The following is a 19,343-nucleotide window of genomic DNA, read 5'->3' as shown; positions in this document are numbered from 1 at the left end:
GAACAGTGTGCTGCTCTTTGTGGGGTTCACGCTACCCTCAGAGCAGTTGCTGGTAATTGTAGTGGTTGTGTGTGATGCTCGTTGTGGCTGACATTTTCTTTGTTATGTAAATTCCAGTAGTTTTTAAAAAATATGTCCCGGAAATTGTAACATTGAGATTTTTTTTTTCCTGTTAATTTTTTTTCTTTCTTCTATACCATTTTAATTTGTAAAATTGTATTCTCAGGAGGAAGAAACTAGAAGCCAAGGTGAAGAAGCTGGAAGGTAATTGGCCCTCTGGTTGTCCATCTAATGGAATTGGTTGTCTCTGTACACATGGTTGGTAACCGCTGGTAACTGCACAGGATTATAGTGCTTGGTCAGGCTGAGTCCCGGGTTGTGGTGGGGCAGCCCTGGGGGAGTGCATTAGGGCACTGTTAGGAAGAAGTTTGAATACTATTCTCCTCTTGGTTCCTGGATAGTAACGTAGAAATGGTAGAATGTGGCAAATCCTTGAAATGTTTGTTCAAAATAATAACAGCCCCTACTTTTACTGTAAAAAGCAGCAACCGATAAAAGGATTGAATTTTAAAAGTTGAGTCTCATGGGGCATTCTCATTTTTTCCTAATGAAGTAAGTGGTTAGTAGAAAAAGTTACTGCTTTTGTACTGAGGAGCTGATGTATTTGGATGGTCATGACACACTCGTGGAGGGAGTCCCCAGGGACTCCCCACACCCAGATTGCCGCTTTGTCCCCGGCCCTCTCCCGACCCCAGCCCTCGAGGGGTCAGGGGCTGCTGGTGCACCCTGAGCAGGCAGAGTGTCTGCTCAGTCCTCCTGGGGCAGCCCAGAGCCCTTCAGGAGCTGACCTCAAGATCCTGTCCTGTCTTCTGTTTCACCCTCTTCGTTGAGCGGTTGTGACGTGGAGACAGCATCGCGCGGAGACGAGCGGGGCCCGGCCGGCCCCCCCGCTGTTCGCCCTCTCCCTGCGGCCTGGGCTTCGGCGCCCTGCCGCTGCCCCGCTTCCCGAGCCTGCCCCCTGTGCGTGGGCGCCCGGCCGCGCTCGGCCTCCTCTGGAGGAGGGAAGGCTTGGTTCTTCTCAGTTCCGGTGTGCAGTAAGAACTTAAACGAAAGTTGCTGAATATATTTTCAGTCATTAACCTGCCTAGATTCAGCCCAGCTTTTCAGACTTAAACCGTAAATATTTTGCTAACATCTTTCCCTCTGACTTGCTCATTGCGCAGCCTGGGCAGGGCAGTGAGCACTCATGGTGCTCTGTCTAAGGGCTGCCTTCTCTTGCTAGTGTGTGGAGAGAAGTGTCTGTTTAAGATCATTTTTTAAAGGGATCTAAAATGCCTGTGAGACTGTATGAATCTTTTAGAGCAGACTTCCTTTCCAAGTGTGTTTTCCATGTGACAAAAATATTTTCCTCCAGTAAGTGATGGGACATGATAATCGGGTGAAGAAATGCTCGAGCTTGTTAGAGGAGTCAGGAGAGGGCTGTTACTATGGTGTTCGTGGGGTTTTGCTTTTCACAGCAATTGTAATGAACGTATTCAGATAAAGTCAGTACAGCTCAGATTCTTAATAGTATATTTGAACCATTCAGTGCCTCAGAACCAAAAACTCAAGTTAAGAATTTGCTGTAGACCCACAGAAAGGCTATGCAAATAGCTGAACAGTAGACCTGCAGTAAAGACACTGGGACTTGGGACTGTTGGCTTAGGGAGAGGGAGTGCCAGGCAGAAGGAGCAGCAGTATAGAAGCATCCAGAAGACTGCCCCTGCCCCAGATGGAGGTGCCGGTGTGAGCTGTACTCGAGGTAAAACCTGGTCCAAGTCTCTGAAACTTGAGTGCTGCTGAGCGTTAAAGAGCAAGGGGCCGCGGCCTCTCCCGCCCGAGGCCTGGGCGGCGGGCTGTTGCCTGACTGGAGCGGGTCTCTGGTCTCACAGGTAGTGGCGTGGACGCACGCGCCCCTGCACTTCCCGTGACTCTGGCAGCACTGAAGGGACAGCACCTTTCTACAAGAGGTGTTTCAAATTTCAGGAAACGAAAGCTCTCAGTGGGTCCTTTATTTTGAGCACTTCATTGACAGCAGTTGTAACTTTGGTGATGATGTTTCTCTCTTCCCTGCACGCTCTGAATACAGAGGCTGCCGTCAAGCAAACTCAGGACTTCAAGCAACTGAGGAACGAAAAGAAAATGCTCGAAAAGGAGTTTAAGAAGACACAGGTAAGAGCCAGCAGGCGGGCACGCGTGTGCCAGTTCCTGGCCCCAGGGCTCCCTCGCGCCCCAGTTGTGCGGGGGTCCGAGCGAGGCCCCGGCGAGGACAGCGGCGCCCTGTCTGGAGCGCTGCATCCTGCACGCACTGCAGGCCCTGCTGGTGTTTTGTTTTCGCAGGAAAGGCTGGATGAATTTTCTAAACAGAAACATGAGAAGGGTGAGTGTTCAGTTAATACTTATTTAAAAGTTCTGTTTTGACCTGCAGTTTTTTTGTTTAACTGTTATTTCCCCACATTTTAGAACTGAGACACATTGGAACACAGATTTCAAGTGATTCTTACGGAAGTATCGATAAGAGTGAGTACATTACGGGTTTAGGTGTAATCTCTGTGCGTTACTTCAGTGGCTTGGAGGCTGCTTGTTGCTCTTACCTGTAATTGTGTGAGTTCCAGGGTTTGTCCATGTGTTTTGTTAGAAGAAGCCACGTCCTCTTTCCTGTCTTCATCAGCTCCGTGTTTGTTATCACCACCTTGCTGTCTGATAGGATAATACAGTGAATGAAAGAGTCAAAAAGCAGTATTGTTTGGGAAAGAAAAATCATAAAAGGTATAATTTCCATAGTCTTCAATAAATAAGTGTAGTTTTCTCATTAGATTACAATTTATCAAGTTAATGTATTAAATTTCTTAGGTGCCAAATACATAAAAATGGTGAAATTCAGGCAGGCAAACTGTGGAGTCAAAGCTGGATGGTGTTTCTGGAAGACAGGAGGGTCAGGGAAGGCCCCTTGCAGCTGCAGGGAGCGGGGCAGCGGTGGGCAGGGCGGGGCGTCCCCGGCATTCCGGAGCGCGTGGGGCGGCAGGGCCGTGCAGATGGGCGGGTGTGGCTCCGCGTGGGGGCTGGAGTTTTCACGGGGGTGTTTCTGTTTGTTGTGTGACCCTGGCCAGCTTCTTCCCTTCTTTGTGTTTTCATTCCTGATGTTGAAAAGGAGATGATGAATTTCTGCTCTGCCTATCTTGCACATTTTTGGTAGAGATCAGTTCAAAATGGTAAAGAAGTAAATGATGGCATTTTCATGTCACTCATGTTTTCTCCAAATGGAAGTTATTAAAACCACTTACATTGTTTTGTGCGGGCATGTAGTGTCCCTTCAGAAATCTCCTTCACTTTCAGCTTCTTTTCCTTTGGTTTTTTTTTTTTTTTTTCCTTTCTTTTCCCCATGGCCCAAAGCCTAAGACTTGGACAGTTCACACCTGTCAGTTGCCTGGGCCCTGATTCTCCGTCGCTCGCTGTCCCTGATACATAATTCCATGTGCTTTTGACTCTTCTTCCTACTCTTGTGTGTGGAAAGTGAGACTTTGGAGACAGAGGACTTGGCTTTCCCAACTTGCAGTCAGCTGCTGAGTGTAACCACCTCTGCACAGACAGGTTTGCTTCAGGGTTTGGCGCTTCTCCGGCCTCCCTGTGAAAACAGAGCCCGCCCCCTCCGTAGTCTGTCTCTAGCCTTACGTTCTGTTTCGTTTCTTCAAAGAACTAGTTACTGTCTCAAGTAAAATCTCTCTCCTTTTTTTTTTATATCTACCCTCAGTGTGAGAGAGTGGATATTCTTTATTGTACATTTTGCTTTTTCCAAATAAGTGAATGAAGTCTTTAGGAATCTGTTGATTATTTAGCTGTGGGCCTTGGTGGGTTTAATTCCTAGTTCATGTGTATATCTTTAACACTTTTCTCTGTTAATGCCTGACTTCTGAATGAGATTTAAAGTGAGGCAGAAAGAGTGTTGGGTTGGCTTCACTCTTAAAAAGACTGCCTAAGTGCTGTTTGTCTGCCTGCTTTTCTTTCAGATTCCAATAAAAAAACGGCAGAAGATTTTTTTAAAAAAGAATAGCTCTCCTTTATCCTCAACAAGTGCTAGAAATTAATGGGGAAGATGTAAAGCAGAGTGATGTCATTTGGTGATGAAACCCAAACTACAGAGAAAACAGCAGCCTCGGAAAGCAGGTTTTCACTGCGGGAGCCTGTGTCTCCCCAAATCCGAGGTGGCAGGAGTGGGGAGGGAGCAGGGCCTTAGCAGTTTGCCCTGGTTGGATTGATTGGGGGTCAAAAATCTATAGCCTTATGGTTTCAGGAACAGTTTCTGGTGAGTCCTACAGGGTGTGGCCCGACATTTAGCTCTCTGAAGCGTTAGGACGTGAGGGGGCCCAGGGTGGGTGTGGCTGTCAGGAAATTGTATTAATTGTATGGCTCCTTTGAGGGTTAGCCTCTTGTGTTCTTTCCTAGAAAATGGGACATTTGTGTGTGTGTGCTGTCAGTCCTCACAGCTGCCTTCACCCTGCTCCCCTCCTCCTGAAGGCAGGGTCCCATAGGTTTCATCTAGAACCGAGAAAAAGCAGGGACGGGAAAGAAAGGCGCCAGACTCTAGAAAAAACTGGTCTCTGAAGAGGTGATATCCTTAGAGAGCGTCTGGGAACATACCTGCAGGCTGTGCTGTGAAATCTGAGCTGGGGGTCCTCAAATACTAACCATACGATTGTAGAAATAAACCCACTAGAAAGGCTGGATTGTTGAGTGGACAAATAGAAGATTGCTGCAGTGAACCAAGAGATTTAGTCGTGGTCGTCTCTGAGAAAGTGGTGTAAAACGACAAGGTAAGGAAAGGTATAAGGGAAAATCTGAGACTGGAGTCATGCAGCCAGGTGTTGTAATTGTTATCTCGGACTTTTCAGAGGTGAGGACAGGGTGTAAGGAGAGAATGTGATCGAGAAATAATAGAAAGAAACCTCCCAGAGCAGAGCGCGGGTGTGATGCTTCGTTAGAAAAGCCTCCAGCCGTAGAGTGTTTGTTACGTGCAGCCTCCACCTGATCTTGTCATAGGAAATGCATTTCAGATCAAGTGAAGCAGAAAGATTGAATATAGGGGGATGGGAAAAAAACAATTCCAAGCAGATACTAACTTGAAAGTAGTAATAAAAGCAAAAAATTTCACGCCTAGAAATGAATTTCCGTGGATTAAAAGGAAATGTCTAGACTGAGTAAAGGTGCAGTTCACCCAGAAGCTGCTGCTCTCGTGCCCTTCGAGCATGAAGCTGTGTCCAGTGACATGCTTGGACGTTCTGGGGGGAGTAGCCTGATCTGTTTTCATGGGAGGCCTCCGTGTGTTTCTCAGAGTATAGAATAAAAGCAGACAAAGTAAGGGATAGAATTGGAATCCTAATTACACAATGGAAGATTTACATACAGCTCTTTTAAACCACAGACTTTGAAGTCTTTAAAGTACTTTTCAAACATGTGAAAGATGACTATTTACTAGGCAACAAGAAGCTACAATCTAATACGAGATACTAAGATACTGATAAGTCGTAAAATAGTAATAAAAATCTTTCCCACCTGCCCCCCAAAAGAGCTGATAACTGAACACACATAAACACAAACAAACCCCTCTTGGGCAACAACAACAACAACGAAAAACAACCTAAAATACCAAGCTGTTTCAGAAATAAAAGTAGGGCAATATGTACTAAAATCCTTGAGGTACTGCCAATATAGGATTCAGTGAATGGTTTTTGATCTTAGGCTGTTATTTTGGAAAGCAGGAATTACAGAAAATGAATGACTAAGAAGATAGGAAAATGCAGCAGAAACGTAAGCGAAGTAGGAAGAGGGAATTGGTGAAGGGGAGAACGTAGTATGTTACTGCAATAGAAAAGAAAGCAGTTGGTTTGGGACCATTGAAAGTATCAGCTGGGTCTTCACAGTGCTGGTGAGACTGACAACCCTCTAGCAAATTGGACTAAGAGAGGAAGGAACAAAAAGCCAGTAGCACCAAGACTGAGAAGGCAATGAAACTACATTTGGAGAATTTCTTAATTTAGAAATTGATATTCAAATTTGATCATGTTCATAAAATGGCTCATTTTGTAGGAAAACCTACTCAAATTGACACAGACAATCCTGAACAGAAAAATAACCCAGAATAAATTTTAAAAAATAGGTAAAGATCCAGCACCATGGAAGATGCAGGTGGCTTGCAGGTGAGCAAACCTTCAGTGAAAAACTGATGTCTTTATTATTATTTTGCTTGTTTAGGAACTTACAAGAATATGGAATGCTGTCATTCTCTTTAGACTAGTGTAACCCTGTACCAAAGCCAATTAAGAATAACATGCATATATACCTTCAAGACTCACAACTCTGTCACTTAGGATTAAAGCTGCAAAAATATTAAATAAAATCTTGAGAATGTGAGTTGATGAGTAATTTAGAATATGGACAAATTATGGCTTAAGGATTTATCACAGGAATACTGTAGCAACTGGTCAAAAGAAAATGATATGATCATCTCAATTCAGTACCTGTTCTTCATTAAAAAAAAAAAATTGGTGTGGTAATAATAGAAAAAACCACTTTGAACTTGAGAGAGCACAGTGGGTGCTGTCAGAAAGAAGGCAGACCTGCCATGTTCTGTCCCTCTATGTGCTGGAGACCTGAGCAGCGTGACGGAGCGGATGCAAAGCAGGTGCTGCGTGTGCTAGTAGGGAGGGTCCAGCTGTTGTTTTTTAAACCATGTGACTGTCTGTGTAGAAAGTGGGATTCAGAAGTCCACAGATGACAAATGCTGGAGAGGCTGTGGAGAAAGGGGAACCCTCCTGCACTGCTGGTGGGAATGCAGTTTGGTGCAGCCACTGTGGAAAACAGGATGGAGATTCCTCAAAAGACTGGAAATAAACTTACCATGTGACCCAGGAATCCCGCTTTTGGGCATATATCCAGAAGGAACCCTACTTCAGGATGACACCTGCACCCCAGTGTTCATAGCAGCTCTCTTTACATTAGCCAAGACATGGAAACAGCCTAAATGTCCATCAACAGATGACTGGATAAAGAAAATTTGGTATATTTACACAATGGAATACTATTCAGCTGTGAAAACGACAACATAACGCCATTTGCAGCAACATGGATGTTACTGGAGAATGTCATTCTAAGTGAAGTAAGCCAGGAAGAGAGAGAAAAATACCATATGAGATCACTCATATGTGGAATCTAAAAAGAAAAAAAAAGAACATAAATATGAAACAGAAATAGACTCATAGACATAGAATACAAACTTGTGGTTGCCAAGGGTGCGGGGGGGGGGGGACAGACTGGGATTTCAAAATCTGTAGATACTGACAGGCATATGCAGAATAGATAAACAAGATTATACTGTATAGCACAGGGAAATATATACAAGATCTTGTGGTAGCTCACAGAGGAAAAAAATGTGACAATGAATATATATATGTTCATGTATAATTGAAAAATTGTGCTCTACACTGGACTCTGACGTAACATTGTAAAATGACTATAACTCAATAAAAAAAGTTAAAACATTATAAAACTGTCGTGATTAAGGAAGCATGCTTTTCATGTGGAAACTGACAAATCAGTGGAGTAGGAAAGTCCAGAAATACTGCACTCATAGATTTCTAGATTTTGATAAAGGAGGCATTTTAAGGAATTGGGGGAGGCCTGTGGTTCAGCTGAGAGATTTTCACAACTAAGTAGTGATGCCACAATGAAGTGGTTTTTTGGTTTTGTTTTTGTTTTTTCTGCTTTGCTGAGAATGGATAGCTCTTTTTGTCAGACTGGAAGTAATGAATGAGTGCTTGGTTAGAGTAAGCATAGCTCTGGTTAACAGCCTCCATAGGGGCAGAAAAGTAACTTTTTTTCTTTTCTTTTAAGGTTCCTTGTTTGCTGCTTTGGGTATACGTAATAAGCAGGGATCCTGGTCAGGTCATTTAAGCAAAGGGGATTACAGTATTTGGAAGCAGGCTTTTGGGTAGGTTAAATCACAACGCAGATAAACTACTTGGTCATAGAATTTTTAAACTCTGAACCTAATGCACCTCACACACACAGTGACAGTGGCTGACGTGGCTCAGGAGAGGTTGGAAACGTCCAACTTTTCAAACGTCTCTCTTATTGTGTCCCCATGGGTCCTGGCCTCTTTCTCTGGACTTCACTTCTTGGAGTGATGTAATTTGCCATCTTAAATAGGGCTGACTTATTCTAAAATCTGTGATTCCTTAGAGATATTTTGGTTTAAAAGGTTGGTCTTTTTAGCCTCTCTACAACTGGATTAAAGATTTCAGTATTTTCGATAAATGATTCTGTTTAAGAACTTCAAGTAAACTATGATAGAGCTTTGAGGTAGCCTGAAATTGCCTAATACTTACTGCTATTTTTAGTTTAATTAGTGTGGATTGCCTTTTAAATGTATTATTTGACATAAACTATTGATCTTTATAGTTTTATGAATTTCTTTTTGCTTTGGAACGTTTTTGGGAATTTGTGTTCTTAATGATAAATTTGCTCTAAACCCATAGTATACTGTTCTTAAATGTGATGTGACTTTGATTAGGCCTGTCTTGGTTACAGTTGCCCTTTGCCTTTCAACTTGAACCAGTGGTTCTTAACCATTTTAGGAATTCAGACCCCGTTGAAAAATCTTTATAAACATTCTCAAGCTTTCACTCTCCTTATAGAAGCATATGCTTCTTTCTGTGTGTCTGCTCATGTGTGTGATTCTCTCTCCCTGTCGTTATGTTCATACACACGCATTTTGTCTCCCCTCATTTTCCCTTAAGGCCATTAAGGAATTTTCCAAGATCGGTGAAGCCCCTAGGTTAATTACAGCTTTCTGGTAACCTCCTGGGACTGAGGGAAAACCTCTCTGCCGCTCTGGAATCTCTCACATTCGTCGTTACCCCTGTGCTTCTCCCCACCCCCAGATTTCATGTCACTGTAGAACGTACGTAGACCAGAAACTTACCTATCCCGTGCATACTTAAAGGTGATCAAAGCTTCTAGCAACAAATAGATTAGCTCTTCTGAGTCCTAATGCTGTCTGCACCGCCCCTTCACCCGCCCCCAGTAGAAGACCCAAGCTTGTGTTCAGCCTTCAATCAGTAGACCTTTCCATCAGTAGCTTAACCAAATTGTCTGCAAGGGTTGAATTTGGGAAAGATGTTTAAGTCACCTAGTATTCTAAATTCCTAATAAATCCTGATTTCACCAGAGTAGTTTTGGCCTTGTATAGAATGGCCAAATGACATGACTTTACTATTTTACTCTTTCGCAGGAAAAGTAAAACTGCTTCTGAAGGAACTCTGGCTCTGTGTAAACACAACACGCAGACTACCTGGTGAAGGCAGAGGATGTGTCCCAGGTGAGAGAGAAGCTTCTGGAAGGACATTTCATACATGCAGTAGGAATGTTTACCGTGGGCACTGTATGCCTTTAGTTTTTCACATCTCTTGAATCTTGCATTGAAAGACTGGGATAAACTAGGATGTACTTTTAACCATACAAAGCTCTGTTTCCTTCAGCATGACTTCCAGGCTCAGTGAATGCATTTGGTTTTTAATTTAATAGTAGCTTTCATCAGGGAACATTTATGGGATCCAGAAGGACACCTGGGGGGGGCGTATATGGCAGGTGTGTGTAGAGCCACGTGTGTCGTTTCCCATCCCAGGACCCACTTTGCATTTAGTGGTCATTCTTCATTTCCTTCCCCCAACCCCGGGTCTGGCGGGTCATCAGTCTTTCCTTGTCTCAGGTCTTCGGCGCTTTTGGAGAATACGAGTCATTTGGTAGAAAGCCTGTTTGCTTAGCTGATGTTTTCTCGTGTTCGAGTGAGTCTGTGTAGTTGGCCAGAGTTCCCCAGCGGGATACCGGGGAAGGGATGTGTCTGTGTGTTACCGCTGGGGGTGTTAACCTTGACTGACTGTTTAAGCTGGTGTTGGCCAGGTTTCTCCGATGGGCAGTTACTCTTCCTTATTGGTCGATTAACTATCTTGAGGGAGATTCTTCGACACGGCAGATGTTGTTTCTCCCCGGCTCGAGCCCTCCGATTTTGTCGCCTGTGGATGCATCCTGTCTGCTACGCCTGCTGCTTTGTCTAATACTGGTTTTTACGTTTCCCTCCTACGTGGCAGTTGGAGCTCTGTGAGGAAGAGCTGTACTTTTTCACCATTTGTTGATTCATTCTCTTATTTCTGTCAGTGTAGTCTTACAGATACCTGTTTTATTCTAAACGTTGTAATTCAGTACTTATACGTTATTTCATTATTCAGATTGTACCAGACTTGGTTAGTGGGAGCGTCTTCAGTTTGGCTCTTTGGCTCCTGGGTCTTCCTGCGTTTCCGTCTGTTCGGGGTTCTTTACCCCCTGGTCCTGCAGGGTGTTTCAGGCTCAGCTTGTGTCTTCCCCTCCCCAGTTCTGTGATCAGCCACTTCTCCAAGGAGCCCTGAGTTCTTCTGTGAAATGTGTTTTTACAGCTTTCAGATACGACAAATGGTTATTTCTGGTTATTTCCCAGGACATGGTGTTTTTGCTAGCAGTTAGCACTGCTGCAGTTTACCAAAATCAAAACCCAAAGGGTTTTTGGTGATCTTCCCGCTACGCTTTAATGCAGAGCATTTGGGTGGCCTAGTCAAGTCCCTTAGTTAGAGAACTGCACAAATACGGTCACGGGCAGGTGTGATACAAGTGGATTTTACACAGAGACAGCAGCGTTCCCTGTCCACACTCGTGCAGAGAGCCACTCCTCCCGAACACGCCTGGCTGGGCGGGAAGATGCCCGAAGAGAATGAGCGCGTCCTTGAGGCCCGTTACCGGCTGCGATGGAGGCCACTCCACCTGCGCCCCCGCTGCTGACGGGGCGCGGGCGCCGCCTCCGTCCCTCCGCCTGCCTGCTCGCGGGCTTGTCGTGGGGGAGGCACACTTAGGTGGAACGTATTCAGGTCTTAGAGGATAATCTTTGGGTAGGGATTGGTTGCCTTTTAAAAACATTACTACTTGGACTTAATATTGCAAGCATTTTTAACTGTTAGAATAAGGTAGTTTTTTTTTTTTTTAGGTTTTCTCGATATTGTAAATAATTTGATACTCACTTTTTTCCCCACAGAAAAATCTGCCATAGGAAACCCCAGAGCCATCGAGCCTGGGGGAGACGGTGCGCCCCCTCCTGCAGGGGCTGGCCCTCTCGGCACCTCTGCCGTGCAGACTTGCCTGGCGGAGCTGTCCATGGAGGTAGAAGGCCGCTTCCCCCCGCGTGAGGAGCCAGGTGGGGCCGCGTCCCGGGACGGCGGTGGTTTCAAAGAGGACCGCAATCCAGGGGCCTTGCCGCAGAGGAATGATAGCTCTGCTGACGTTCCTGATCACGACCGATGCTTTGATGAGGATCTGCAGGCCGCAGTTGACTTCTTCAAGCTCCCCCCTCCTCTTCTGTCTCCGGTGCCATCACCCCCTTTGGTGTCACCACACCCGGGTGCCCTGCGTACTTCGCTCGTGTCCGTGAGTTGGCGCTTTAGATTCGCATGACCAAGTGGCCACATTGTCTGTGTCCGCTGTGCTCGAGGAACGGCCATGGTGCTCAGAGCAGACTGAGTTAGGGAGGAACCCGGGCGCTAACAAGGCATGCCGTGCCCTCCGGGCCCACGTTTGTGAGGCTTTCCATTTTGCATCGCGGTGCATCTGTATTTGTCTTTATCTACAGTGGTTCATAAGCCTCTTGTGGGAGGACTGTTTCTCAACTGTTTACTTTTATCTTTAGTGCCTGGCACAGAACAGATACGGAACGAGTGAATGAAACAAGTATTTTTAGAGATAGGAACTCCATGTATATAGCGCACAGGTCTGTTAACTTCTGTCACTGATTCCCCACCTTCATGTGATGAATTCGTCATGTTTTTGTGTTTGCAGGTGGTTTATTATAATTTCTTAGTAAGTCAGACTTGACAGAGCATATTTGTATGTTTTTTGGCTAAGGAGCAGATCGGACGCCTTTGAGTCCCTTCATTCAGGAAGCATGACGTGAGCCTGTTCCGTTCTAGACATGGTGCTAGGCCCGGGGAGTGCAGAGGTGACATAGGATACGGCTGTCTGTGGTTGGATCTTGTGTGGTGGTGGGACTGTTGGGGAGCACTGTGGTGCCAAGATGTGTACCTGCTGGGAAGGACCTGGACAGAGGCTGGGTGGAGCGGGGCTGGGAGATGCTCAGGGAGCTCGCATCCCAGCTGGGGGATTAAGGAAGGCGGAGGTGCTTCAGGTGGAGGAGCGAACCTCATGCTGGGGAATGATCAGGCAGACCAGGTCCCCAGGGCACGTGTGTCTGAGAACTTTCATTTTACCCTAAAGCAGTGGGAACTCCCGATGGATCCAAAGAAGTGGGCCTAATGCTAGAGTTTCACTTTGAAGTCCTGGGTGTCCCAGCATGAGTGGGTAGGGAATGAGGATAGTGGAGAAGGAGGCAAGATTGGAGCCAGGAAATCGTTTAATCAACAGTTTCCTTCTCTCGACACCTGAACCCAGTAGTAGCGTTGGGGTTAAGGAGGTAGGGGCTGGCTTGGAAAAGGTTATGAGGTTGCATAAACAGCATGTCTGTTAGGATTTGTAGTGTGATTGTTAGAGGACACAGGGCATCAAGGATGTTGGAAACTAGAGTTACGGGAAGAACCCGCTTGGGAGGAGGATGACATAGGAAACCTCAGGCGTTAGGTGTGTGCGGGATTTCCAGTGGTTCACGTGCAGGGTGCGTTTCCCATCCTCAGGCATGGTGCTTGCAGGTGGGCTGCGGTGGGCACAGACGCTGGGGGTGCAGCAGGAGCCATGGGAGAGTGTGATGTCATTCCATCCGAATGTGTAGAAGAAGAGAGTAGGGTCCTAGACAGAATCCTGGGGAGCTGTCAGTGCCTACATGGCTGATTAGAAAAAGAGGAAGAGGAAAAGAGGTTGAAAACAGCATCAGGACAGTAGAGGAACCAGGAGGTGATGATGCTCTGGAACCCAAGGGAGGAAAACGTTTTCCCAGTAGGAGTCAGTCTGTGTCCACGGTCCTTACTCCCCCCGCCCGCTGTTTCCCTGCTAGAACGGGGCAGGGTGGTGCACGGATTGGCTCTCCCAGGGGCCGCGTGACGAGGGGTTCACTTAAGATGGGAGGGGCTGGTTGGGGGTCATGGAGGGTTCCTGGAGCAGAGACGGGGAGCCGGGCTGTGCATGTCTGTTGATAACAGCTGGGGTGCAGCTGTTGCTGTGAGGGAACGAGGCAAGAGACATCCACGGGGTGACCGCAGAGCCGGGATGCAGAGCCGTGGCTGGGCTCAGTGCCGGGGAGCTGCTGCTCTGGCCACGGGCCAGACGCTCGGGAAAGTGGAGGAACACGGGGCTGGGCAGCTAGAGCCAAAAGCCATTTTACCAGAGAATGAAGAAGTCAGAGTTGAGAAGGACTGTTTAGAAGTCAGGAGAACAAAGGTAGCCCACGGCCGCATGTGGAGTGGAGCTGGGAAGCGTCACTGATACGGGAAAAGCAGGGCGAACGTGGGCCTCTGGGCAGCGGCGGCTTCCGTGAGTGGCAGCGAAGCAGCGCTGTGCCCCACGAGACCTCCCTGCCCCTCCGAGGCCAGGGTGCAGACCACCCTTGCCTCAGACCCTTCAGGAAGCGTGTACTTTTTTTAAAAAATGCATTTAATTGATAGTTATGTTTAGTTGGTTGAATTAGTATATAACTGACTAACTAGTATAATTCATTTATTTTTAAGGAAGCCTACTTTGAAGAGTGTACAGATTCCAGTGACAATGACTTGGCCCCACATAGAGTTTCTGCTGAGTCCGTTTCAGAAGATGATGCACCTGAATCACGGGATTCTTTTAACTCACCTGGAAAAAGTAAAGGAAGTGGGCCATGGGAGGAAAGACTCAGATCACACGAAGCCACCCAAGCTCCAAATGCACTGGAAGTCAGTGAAGTGACCGCTGTCGGGCTTGGGACATTTACAGCAACCCTGGGAGAGCCTTCAGCCACCGTCTCCTTCGCTCGTGAGGAGCGCTGGGCCATGTCACCCGAGTTCATGAGCCATAGAGGAAGGGGCGTTTTAGGTGAGGTGACGAGGCAGAGAGAGGGTCGGGAGATGGACTGGTCGGTGCACCCAGAGAAGACCCGCCATAACCCCCCGGGCAGCGAGCGTGTGGAGAGGCTTTTGGGCAGCCTGGCTCGAGAGGAGGGAGCGGCGCTCGGGACGGCAGGCCTGCGTCGTTCTCCGCTTGGCTCGAGGCTGTGGAATGAGCCCAATGCATCTGAAGGAAACACCCTGGGGCCCAGAGTGCTAGGGTCACCCACGCCCGGGTGGGCCAAGTGGACGCTGGCGGATGGAGTCCCTTCTCAGCCCGGCCGCCTGTCAGTCTCTGGCCGTCCTCAGGGCCTGTGTAGAGGACTGGAGGAGCAGAGAGAAGGCCTGCGAGGGCTCGTCTCAGGAGCCGCCCCTGCGCCCGGGGCGGCGGGGGCCGCGCTGCTGGCAGCGGGGCTCGGTGTCGAAGACGAGGTGTCTTCCTCTTCGGCCTCGATAGCCTCGTCTCTCTGTGGTCACCTCGGGTCTCCCTGTGATTTGGAGGATGTCGATGACACCTGTCTTCCCACTGAGGTGGACCTTCCCGAGCTGCGTCCGTCTGAACAAAGATTACAGGCCGCCACGTTAAACACGTTCCAGGTGCGTCCTGAGCCCTCGGAGCATCCCGGAGGAGACGGCGCTCTGGAGAACAGCTTCCGAGCTTTCAGTCCGGTGTCGCGGGCACCTGATTTTCACGGCCAAAGGAGCGATGAGGTAGGATGTGCGACCCTCTTAAAAGGCACGAACGAAGTCTGCTCCCTTCCTCAGCTGGGATTCATGGGAGCCGTGAGAGGCGGGCTGTGTGAGAGTCGAAGTCCAAGAGCTGCGCTCACGCCGAGTCGGTCAGATTTGACGTCGTTGGCAGGACTTCAGTCTGGCTCGATGGGGAGTGGCTTCGGCTTCGTTAAAAACACTTCGTGGCGCCACAACGATCTGTTACGGCGAAGTGGTGCAGAAAGACTGAGTGCTTCGCCTGAACGTGAACAGGCCAGACGTCAGTTACAGGAGGTGGTGTCCCCCCCAGAGAACAGGGCGTCGGCGTCCGAGCCGGAACGCACTGGAGAGGGTCACAGTCCTGTGGCATTCAGGGCCACAGCGCCCTTGTTGCCGAACCAGGTGTCAGTAATCACAAAGCAGACACGGCCTGAGACCACGCAGAGTGCTGGATGGGAGCCCACGAGACCAGCTCGGACGGAGCCTCCCCTGGCAGCAGATGCTGCTGGTGGGGCTGGTCGTGTGTCACCCCGAGCACGACGCGGAGGGAGTGAGCCCACAGCACAGGAAAGCAGGGAGGCAGCTGCTGCAGAGAGGACCTCACCAGGCGTTTCCACCTCCTTGAGGAAATTAGATTTTAATTCTCTGAGTGGTTCTTTACCAGTAGAAAATCCTTGTTGTCCCGCAAATAGTAAATTATCTTTCACTTCTGAAAACATCCCGGTCCCAAACCAAGACATGGTGACGGAAGCCAGGGGGCAGGAGGAGGTGCAGAAGCAGAGTCCGCGTCTTCCTGCCCCTAGTGTGGACTCATCCAGGTTGGATGTGGAGAAAATTCCAGCCGCAGAGGTGACACTATCAAGAGCTTTTCCTGGTGGAGAAATACCCACCGGAGACGCAGTCAGGTCTGGCGGGGAGGCCCCGGCCATCTCAAAGGACCCGCCTGCTGTGCAGCACTGCCCGCAGGAGCGTCTGCCAGCTCAGACCCCTGGTGGTGCTTCTCCTGATGGGGTGGGCACCGCAGATCCTGTTTTTTCCCCAGTATTGGGCAGGAGAGGTGAAGAGAAATGCTCTGTCCCCCAGAGCAGCCTTCCTGGTACCCTGTGCTGTTACACGGGCATCCGGGAGGTGGCAGGTGGCGACACTGAGGTGGAGGAGAGTGAGGCGCCCAGCTGCAGTGAGGGCGAGAATGAGCCTGAGGCCGCGGTGGAGCAGGGGCGGCCAGAGTTAGCAGCTCCGGGGGCCGCTGCGGCTGCGCCCAGACCTTCCACGGAGGTGGGCTACCTGACCTCAGCTCTGCGAGACTTTAACATCAGCGCTCTTTCTGAGATGGACAGACTTTCCACGTCAGAGGTCGTGATGTTTCTTGAAAGTTGTCAGCTAAGAGATTATAGTTCAGGGGACTCTGTTTCAGAATGTTCTAGCAAAGGAACCCGAAATAAAGGAGTGAACAAGGAATTAAAGCAAAGCGAACCATCAGGAGACATGTACGGAAAGCAACTCTGTGAAGAAGAAACGCTCGAGACTTCTGAGGAGTGGGTCGAATCCGAGGAGGAGGACGGTCCTTTGAGGAGCCCCAGTCGGCTGGCGCAGTGCTCCTTGGAGACGCTGTCCGAAGTGCTCACTAGGATGGGGCGGGAGCTGCGGACTCCCTGCGAGGATGCTGACGAGGGAGACGCTGCTGAGGTGCTGCTCTTAAATGTGCATGACAGCGTGACAGCCGAGCATGCGGAAGAGCCGGTTCCGCCTCAGGAAACCGCCAGCTTGTCCCCACAGCCTTCAGCTGTGCCCCCACCAGGGGCCGGCTCTGACTCCTCGGTCCCTTCTCCCACCAGTGGCGGAGCTGACCACGAAAACACCCGAGGCAGATCCGAGGGCCACTTGGATGTGATCAGGTCTGTAGACGGCGGAGAGGAGGTCCCGCTGGAACCCGCAGACCCCCTGCTCCTGTGCGCTGACTCCGGAGCGGGGGAAGGGGAAGCGGCGTTTCAGTGTCAGATCTCTACGGTGACCTCCGAAATTATCAACGTGCTGATAAATAAGGATCACAACCTCGTCATTGAAAAGGGGGACAACTGGACCATCATCAATAGTGTGGCTCTCATGCCGAACGTGGACCAGGTTATACTGTGTGATGCTCTTGAAGACGCCCCTGTCTCCCCGGATCCAGAGGGGCAGGGGGCTGGCTTCATTTCAGTTCCTTCTGCGGAGCAGTCCCCCGAGACCGGGCACCCTGGCCCTCCCTTTCCGGAGCTCCAGGGTGGCAGTCATGTGCCGGGTACCCAGGAGGACATTTCAAGCAGTGGGCAGAATACTAACTTTGATAAAAGTCGTTTGCGGAATAGACCTGTTAAACCTAGCGTAAGGATTAGCTCTGAGATATACGATCAAAACTTTGACTCTCAGACCGTTCAGTCTGATCACACTTACTATAACTCGAAACTAGAGCCATTCAGCAAAAATAAGAATCGATCAAAGGTTTCTAACAAAGATCAGTCAAACAAACCAGTGAAGACTTCAGCATCAAGCCGGGTTGAAACTACTCAAAGTGAAGATGCTCCACCACTTTCAGGGGAAAGAGGCAACGCAAAGGCTCCGAGGAGTCAGACGCAGACCATTCTGGCCAACGCTGACACCTCCACGCCCGCGGACTGCGGTGCTGAGACGCTGAGTAAAATACGGCAGGAGGTGGGGCCTCCCCTGCCCCCCTTGCTTGCTCCTCTGATAGCCACGCCTCCAAGGGCCTCACTGCCGGCCTCCCCACTGATTTCAAGCTCCAGCCCTTCCTCTCCCCTCTCTCCTGCCGGCCAGGCCTCTCCCCTGGCTGAGATCCCAGTGCCTCCTGTGATGTCCCCTCTTCCGGAGGAGCCAGGGCGCCTCTCTCCTCCCCGCACGTCCCCGTCCCCGTCCACTGCACCGGCCAGCGAGAGGGTCTTGTCATCTCCTCTGCAGTTTTGTGCTGCGACCCCAAAGCACGCCCTCCCCGTGCCTGGTCGCCTCCCTGCCTTCGCACCTGCCCACCCTGCGGTGGCAGCGCCCCCGGAGAACTCCGTGAAGATCCTGGACACCATGTACCCAGAGCTGTCCGCCCGCGCCCGCACCCTCAGCATCCTCAAGGGGAACGTCCAGCTTGCTCGGGGGCCCCCGGCCGACGGCAGGAGCGGCCCCGGGCCTGTCAGCGCTATCGCCGGCTTCAAAGCGATCACTTCTGCCGCAACCGCCTTTGTTAAAACAGGGGGCAGCGCTGGAACTGACTGTAAGCACGGTCAGCCGAGGGACGTAGGACAGGATTCCGGCGGGAAGAGGACTCTGTCGGCGCCCTCGCTGAGAAGCGCTAAAAGGCTGCGCCTGGATGGCGTGTCCCCCGAACCGGAACCCACCGCAGAAGGAGTCAACGGGGACCCCCGAAAGGACCTCTCTCAGGCTGAAGCTGTGAGGACAGAGGAGGAGAGTTCTCTCCCGGCCGCCAGTACGGCTTCACAGGTGCCTCTGAACCCCAAAGAAACCGTGGAGTCCCACGACCGAGCCATAGCCGACGCCCTGAGGAAGATTGCAGAGTCGTCCTTTGACCTGCTACCTGTCATTCGCAGTCACGTGTATGTGGGGAACATCTCCAAAAAGCCTGTGATGAGAGATCAAGAGAAGGACGTTGTTTATGAATTCAGCACAACCAAAAAGGTACGTGGCTGCTTTTCTCTGAGAGCGTGGGGACTGCAGGTCCCCAGACAACAGGCTGTTTCCCGCGGGCGGAGTGGCAAGTTTAAGCTGACACAAGTTTAATCTCAGAGGTGGGCAGCTGGCCATGTAAACATATATTTCTCGCCAGCGTTGTATCCATTTGAGAAGTGATAGGACATTGGAGATTTGATAATGTGCGTTCGTCAGATAACTTAAAATTTTAAAGGAAAAAAAAAGCATCAGGACTTAAGATGCAGATCTCCCATCGATCCCGGCGTGTTTAAAGGCTCAGTGATTTGCTTCGAGGTGTCAGATTGCTATGCAGTGGAGCCTTCTTTTCTGTGAAGAGTGTTGTCCACACATCTGAGAGTTTTGAGAGTCAGAAAAATTTATTGTGTGGGTTTCCCCCCTCCCTCCCTTAATGTGTGTCACAAATCAAAACAGGAGCAGATGTCTAGTTTCAAAAAGGGGTTGGGGAGGATTGTGCAGATTTACATACACGGTTTATTAGGACTTTCGTAGGTTTTTAATTTCCAGACATTCAAGTTGATACTGTGGAAGACTTCCAGCGTTCCATGAATTTTACTTTATTGGCTGTCTGTGCATCCTTGGAATCACGATGGTGTAAATACTTATTTTTCTTAGAATACTTACCTTCAGAAAGCATAGAGAGCAGTACAGTTAACTTTGAAAAGATGTTTATTTTCAAATGACTGCATGTATGAAATTATTTAATGCTCCTTTTCCTGAGCAAGGAAAGCGCTACCCAGTATACCCAGTATTTTAAGATCTAAACAGGATAAATGCACAGAGTACATTAGA

General features: G+C 49.2%; 1 protein-coding gene across 2 annotated transcripts in view; it reads left to right on the top strand.

The window, feature by feature from the left end:
• Positions 1-19,343, top strand: part of ICE1 (interactor of little elongation complex ELL subunit 1) — a 48,033-nt gene that overhangs the window by 15,988 nt on the left and 12,702 nt on the right. For both annotated transcript variants that reach the window (XM_072958884.1, XM_072958883.1), the window contains 7 exons: positions 227-264; positions 2,129-2,211; positions 2,380-2,419; positions 2,503-2,559; positions 9,326-9,412; positions 11,153-11,541; positions 13,785-18,521. In XM_072958884.1, coding sequence (XP_072814985.1) covers positions 227-264; positions 2,129-2,211; positions 2,380-2,419; positions 2,503-2,559; positions 9,326-9,412; positions 11,153-11,541; positions 13,785-18,521 — 5,431 coding nt within the window. The remainder of the gene's footprint in view (positions 1-226; positions 265-2,128; positions 2,212-2,379; positions 2,420-2,502; positions 2,560-9,325; positions 9,413-11,152; positions 11,542-13,784; positions 18,522-19,343) is intronic.

Source organism: Vicugna pacos, chromosome 3, assembly GCF_048564905.1.
Source record: "Vicugna pacos chromosome 3, VicPac4, whole genome shotgun sequence".
NCBI lineage: Eukaryota > Metazoa > Chordata > Mammalia > Artiodactyla > Camelidae > Vicugna > Vicugna pacos.
This window is presented reverse-complemented; position numbering and strand designations above follow the sequence as displayed.